Source organism: Phaseolus vulgaris, chromosome 10 (assembly GCF_051622355.1).
Source record: "Phaseolus vulgaris cultivar YP4 chromosome 10, ASM5162235v1, whole genome shotgun sequence".
In the NCBI taxonomy this organism is placed as follows: Eukaryota; Viridiplantae; Streptophyta; class Magnoliopsida; order Fabales; family Fabaceae; genus Phaseolus; species Phaseolus vulgaris.
The window spans coordinates 3,938,272-3,944,960 of NC_143507.1; the positions used below are offsets into that span (position 1 = coordinate 3,938,272).

Consider the following 6,689-nt stretch of genomic DNA (forward strand, 5'->3'; position numbering starts at 1 on the left):
TGAAAAAAAGAATATGGTATAATTTATATTAATAAATATAAGAGATCCCAATTTTTTTAATGGTGTTGGACACATTTTTTATTATTTTTTCTTTATTGTTGTAATGTTTTGACGATGTCTGATTTGTCTATAAAAGTTATTATTTTATTTAAAAATTACGTAGACACTAGGTGTTGTGTTTCATCCGTACAAATAATAATAACAGAATTACTTATGAACATCATAATAAAAAATTATTGAAATCTTGTTCAAAATATAAAAGATAAGATTGTTTAATTGTGTTTTACTATCCAAAGTGACAAAACAAATTTTTATTTTGTTTTATGAAAGCGAAGACATGAGAAAAGAGAGAGAATGAGGCATGAAATCCGTTGACCGTTTCTTTGCCTCCAAAATTCCATAACGGTATTCAACCTTATTTCTTCCCTTCTTTTTCTCTCTTTCACTTCCTCTGCCCCCAAACACCCAAACGCAACCACAAGCAAAATACAAGGTTCAATCCAAGAGCAACCACATTCATCCCCCAACCCCTGTTTTCGCGCCAATGCACCGCCATGGAACGCCGGAAAACGCTCACGATGAACTGGGACGGCCTCGGCGATGTTGACGACGACGATGCCTTCTTCGAGTCTTACAACCGCCTCTCCACCGCCGTGCCCCAAGACCTCGCTTCCTCCTCCGACGATGACGACGGCGAATTCGACGACCCCCGCCTCTCCTTTGCCTCCGCCGTCTCCTCCTCTCTCTCGCGACAAAGAAGCATTTCCTCCACGATGGATGCTGCTCCGGATTACGGCGTATGGATGGCGGCCCCCGTCTCAATCAACGAGCGGCGCAAGCGTCTGCTCCACGGAATGGGCCTAGACGACGACAAAGAGTTCTCGAAAGCAACGCCGGTGGAACTCGGTCACTCAGTTTCAAAGCACACAAACCCCGTTCCCTCCGAAAAACCAACACTCACGTCTACTTCCGCTACTCCCGTTACCGATAAACTTTCAACGTCGCCGGCTACCGTTTCAACGCCGCCGGCTACCGTTTCAACAGACAAGGTGTCGTCGGAGAATTCCTCTCTTCAGTTAGTTATCGTTCGTTCGCGTTCCGAGGGAGACATAGAGTTGTTCTCGATCGAGAGGTCAAGAAGAGAAGACTTCATCGGAAAGGGTTCAAAGCAGCGGTTGACGAGAACCGTGTCAGAGACGGCTTTCCAGCGCCCGCGTTGGGGAACGAGAGACAGAGCGGTTGTGAGGGATTCCGACGAATCAGCGGAGTCGAAGCCGAAAAGCACGAAACTCGAGGATTCGGGAGTGCGAGCGTTTTTCCTGATAAAGAACTTGGACACGGGGACGGAGTTTATAGTGAACGAGTGCACCGAAAGCGGTGCGTGGAACAGGTTGAGTGATTTGCAGACGGGGAAGCAGTTATCGATGGAGGAGTTTGAAAAGACGGTGGGAAAATCGCGCGTGGTTAACGAGCTTATGCGACGCGGGGCGAGGAACGAGAGTTTGTCGCGGAAGCTGACGTCGAGTTCGTACATTTCGAGGAGTTTGAGGATGAGCAAGAGAAGAGGCGCCGCATTTTTGAAGAACATAAAGGGCGTGGCGAGTGGGTTCATTGGGGAGAGAGAAAGAGAGGCCGTGGCGGCGCAAGCAGCAGCCGCCAATGCGGCGGCGGAGAAGAGTCAATGGGTGCGAGTGCGGCAGAGCGGGAAATCGCACAAGGAGGTGTCGGCGTTACATCTGTGTCAGGAGATCCAGGGTCACGAGGGCTCCGTTTGGACGATCAGGTTCAGTTTGGATGGGAGGTTTCTGGCGAGTGCAGGTGAGGACAAGGTGATCAACGTGTGGGAAGTGCAGGAGTGTGAGGTTATGTCCTTGAGACCCGACGAGGGAAGTCTCACTCCGATTCACCCCTCCTTGCTTCCCTCCAACGACCTTTCGCCTTTGTCTCCTGCTGCTGAAAAGAAGAAGAAGACCAAGTTCGGAAGCAAAAGAGGCCCCGCCATTCCTGAATATGTTCATGTTCCTGAAACTGTCTTCTCACTTTCCGACAAACTCTTCTGCACTTTCGAAGGACACTCCGATGATGTTTTGGATTTGTCATGGTCTAAATCCCAGGTACGCCTTTCCCATACAATAATGTTTTAATAGTGCTATGACAATTGCATGGAAGAAGATTAAAGTTTTGATGATGGGTTATGATTTTGAACTGCAGCTACTTCTGTCATCTTCAATGGATAAAACGGTGAGATTATGGGACTTGGAGAGTAAGACATGCTTGAACACGTTTACCCATAACGACTATGGTGAGAGTGAGCATATATATGAGTTTTGTTTGAGTTAATGAGTTAGATTTTGTTGGGTTGTTGTTTGATGAGGGATTGGATATTGCAGTAACCTCCATACAGTTCAATCCTATCGAAGATGGTATTTTCATAAGTGGTTCGCTGGACGCAAAGGTGAGAATCTGGAGCATCCCTGAACGGCAGGTTGTGGATTGGATTGATATCCATGAAATGGTTACTGCAGTCTCCTTCACACCTGATGGTCAGGTATATCGTCTTCTTCTTACCATTTCTTACTGCCATATATCCTAATGCTTTGGGTGATTGATCTTTAACTAGTTACATAAGCAAACTTTTAAATATAAAAGATTAGTTATGGATATGGAAAAGAGGAGAAAGGAATCCATAAAGCTCATTGCTTAAACAATGTGTAAAGGGCCACTTTCTTCTATAATTATTCTCCATTTATCATCATTGGTGTTCTCAATATGGACTACAGAAGTGCTCAAACTGCATAAATAGGTTGTTGGAGAAATGTAAGTATTAACAACAAATTACTAAAATAATAATAAAAGGTTAGGTGTTCTCAATGTGTAAAATAAATATTATTTATTTATGATTTTTTTAATCAACGATAAAGAATAATATAGATGGGAGTATTAGGGATACTTGAATCCATGTAAAATATGCCAGTTCTCAATCAAAATCCGTACATATACAACATACTATAATACAAAATTAAAATAAAATAAGGTAACAACATAACCTATATGTCAAGAATATAAGGCATGACATCTCCACAAAGGTATGTTAGCAATTTTAAAAATAATTGTGACGAAAGAGACACCCATTTATAAAAACAACATTCAACTTTATATATTTCCTTACTTATATTCTTTAAAAAAACTAAAATTAAATTCATCTGATCCAAGACATTTGTTACTATCGCAGTCCCACACTGCTTGTTTCATTTCTTCCATGGAGATTGTCTTTACCAATGCCTCATTATCCTCACTACTTATGACCGGAAAGGAAACATTATCTAATAACACTTGGACATCTCTTGAATTCGTGAATCTTTCCTTGTAAAATCTTGGAACTTCCTTCTTCCTTTACCTTTGATTGTTCATCACACCACTCATTCCTTATAAGCACCACATTACAATCTTATGAAAAAATTGTGTATTCAAATCCCCTTCTTTCTTCCAGCCATTTGATTCTTGATTTCTGCCTATTAAGCATTTCAATTTTTAGGAAAAGATTTTTCACATCAGCAATTAGAGATTTCCTTCTTTTTCTTTAATCCTCCTTTAGACCACCTTGTTCATCTTTTATATCTAATCTACTGATCGATTGTTCAATATCAATTAATTTTGTATTGATCGATTGTTCAATATGATTTTCCCAACCATTTTTAACACAATCTTTAGAGCATATCGTTTACAATGTTCTTGATTTAGCCTCCCATTTATTTTATACCAAGTGTATCTCCTACCTATCATAGGTATATTAAATAATTTCATATTTTCAATGAACTCATTAAACTCCTTCATTTCCTTTTTATATGAACCAAGGTTGCATCCTATTATCTCGTCTTGTTTTCTCAGTCTTGTTTTCTCACAGCATTAAAGTTGCTCACCAAGCATACACCACGATGTAATATTACTTTATTTTTTAATTTTTAACTGATCTTTCCACATAATTTTTTTTAACTTTGACTACATACAGAATACACATTTACCACAACGACTAATTGATTTTTATCAAACATTATTTCTTAAACATAAACGAAACCATTTCCTAAAATGGTGTTCTAATTTAAAAGCACTATCATCCAAAATTGTAAGAATTCCCACTACACTGTTTTCGGTATTTTTATGTATATGTAAAAAATAAAGAATAGTTATTTTAAATTTTAAGGACAAAAATAAAATAAACTTATTTTACAGCAACTAAATCTAATCTCCACTAATAAGTAATTAAAGCAATCATTACAAATATTGCAAGAAACAAAACATAAATTACAGAAAACAAGATGAAAACTAAACTCTTTTTTTGGTGCATATTTAAACCTAGATAACATGATAAACTAAATGCAAATACTAATTATGCATTGATTTGATCCTTGTTCATATTTCCCTCATATTATTGCAGGGTGCTCTTGTTGGTACCCACAAGGGTGGTTGTCGTACATATAGCACAAAAGGTATCAACTACATGACTGGTCTATTCTTGATATTTTTATTTCTATTGAAACTGTCTTGGAATCTAAATAGAAATTTACCAAATTATCTAAATCATTTAAACTGAACATATTGAGTTGTTAATTCCCATTTCCTTATGGTAAAACCAGATTGCAAACTATCTCAAACAGGAACAATTGAGATTCGACACAAGAAGAAAAACCAACTAAGAAAGGTCACTGGTTTTCAGGTAATTCTTATTTTCATGTGCCACAAGCCAGATTGAGTTTGCTATCTATGTTCGGATTCAGCCATGGTGCAGTGCTAACATTTCACGGATGTGCTAATAAATGTTATATATTCACATTTTTGAACTATAATATTCTGCATCATTACCAGAGTCCAAAAGAAAGAAAATTTCGAAAGACATTTACTGGCTTTTTTGTCTTCACAGTTTGCTCCGGGAAAACCATTACAAATTCTTGTAACTTCAGCAGATTCCAGGATAAGAATATTGGACGGTTCAGAAGTAGTTCAAAAGTACAGAGGTGCTGCAAAACATTATCTGAAGTTACCTTTTCAAGTTTTAAAATATGATCAATTCTTGCATGAGAACTATTTCCTTCCACAGCCCTAGCAAAATGAACCGGTTGATCTAAAATATTGGTGTTGTTGAACATGAACAGGTTTTCGAAATGCAAACAGTCAAATTGCAGCTTCGTTTAGTCCAGATGGAAGATATATTATTAGTGCAAGTGAAGATTCTGAAATATATATATGGAAGCATGAAGAGCATAGAAGTGCAGGCAGTGGAAAAGGTAAAAATGTGCTAGTTACTCGTTCTCACGAGCACTTCCATTGCAAAGATGTTTCAGTAGCAATACCATGGAATAGTACCATCAAAGGTGATCCCCCGCTAGTGCAAATGCATTCCAAAAAGCATTCAAAACGTTTTCAGGCTGGTTTTAATGGTGTAGAAGAAACAGCATCTCCATCTGCTAAGAAAAATCTTCCACCCCTTCCTAAGAAAAGTAATAGCCTTACCTCAGAAGGAGCTTCAAATTCTCCTAGGAAAGACCCAGCAGGAACTTCTCATGCAGAATCTGGACTTGGTGATTCATTTGCAAACAGCATTAAGAGAATGCTGCCTCAGTCTCCATTGAAAGTTAACTGCCTCACCACAGAGGAAGAGGAGCTTGAAACATTTTCATGCACAGATTCAGGATTTAGTGATTCTTTTAACTCAACCACATCCTCAGCAAGGTGTGATTCACCTTCTTCAACTGCATCATTTTCCTCCTCTTATTCATTATCGGACGCTAGCCATGCTTCCTCCTCAGTTCTTCCTTCAGCATGGGGTTTGGTAATTGTGACAGCTGGGTTTGGAGGTGAAATCAGATGCTATCAAAATTTTGGGTTGCCTAGAAGGATAGGTAGACAACCATGGTATGGTAACGCTTAGAACATTTTCTTATTTCTCTTTTTCAACACAACTCCTATTTTACAGCAAGCATTAGTCCCAACATAAAATGGGTATCCAACACCATTCAAATGTAGGTTACAAATTTATGTAAATCTTAAATATTCTCCAAACTCTTGTATTTAGTGACAATTTTGATACATGTATTACAACATACAAATTTAGTGACAAAACCGTTATAGATTCATACAAAAAAAAATAAAAAATGCACATATAATAACCCTCAAATATGATTAGATGAGAGACGAAGAATGGAAACCGATGAATAATATGCTCTCTTAAAGAGTTATTTTTGTGTGTTTAAATTTTGTTTGAATGTATTACAAAAGTAAAAAGGAAAACTAATTTAACGTGCATATTAATATTTTCTTCCTCCTAGATTTAAATTTAATATTGCATTTTTGCACCAACAAATTTGGTTTACTTCATTAGTGCAAAATAATATGTAAAAATACTTAAAAAAATGAGCAACATTCAATTTTTTTTATCAACAATGAAAAAATGAATTAATGGAAAACTTAACGGGTGTCTCAACTCTTATAAAGAGAAGTTACTAGTTTGCTTAAAGTGGCAATTAAGCAAAATTTTACATAGCATATTACACTAATTTAATAAGAAAAAATTTGTATAACCATAGCTGACTTCTATGTTGCACCTCCTATTCCATTTGTAAATCCTAAACATTCATAATATTAAACAATTTTTTACTTTAGGTCAGGCTCACATGTCAATAGGTAAAAAAATG

At 37.5% G+C, this 6,689-nt stretch overlaps 1 protein-coding gene across 1 annotated transcript; it reads left to right on the forward strand.

Annotated features, from left to right (window-relative positions):
• The first annotated feature begins 465 nt into the window (after positions 1 to 465).
• Positions 466 to 6,011, forward strand: LOC137818822 (uncharacterized). Its single transcript, XM_068622439.2, has 7 exons — positions 466 to 2,114; positions 2,212 to 2,302; positions 2,391 to 2,548; positions 4,436 to 4,487; positions 4,635 to 4,714; positions 4,919 to 5,012; positions 5,151 to 6,011. The coding sequence occupies exons 1-7, from the start codon at positions 555 to 557 to the stop codon at positions 5,924 to 5,926; spliced, it is 2,811 nt and encodes a 936-aa protein (XP_068478540.1). The 5' UTR covers positions 466 to 554; the 3' UTR covers positions 5,927 to 6,011.
• Positions 6,012 to 6,689: the final 678 nt, after the last annotated feature.

Coding starts and splice junctions, on each gene's coding strand:
- LOC137818822 (XM_068622439.2), top strand. CDS start 555: ATGGAACGCCGGAAAACGCTCACGATGAACTGGGACGGCCTCGGCGAT. Junction 2,115..2,211: donor TGTCATGGTCTAAATCCCAG/GTACGCCTTTCC, acceptor TTTGAACTGCAG/CTACTTCTGTCATCTTCAAT. Junction 2,303..2,390: donor GTTTACCCATAACGACTATG/GTGAGAGTGAGC, acceptor TGGATATTGCAG/TAACCTCCATACAGTTCAAT.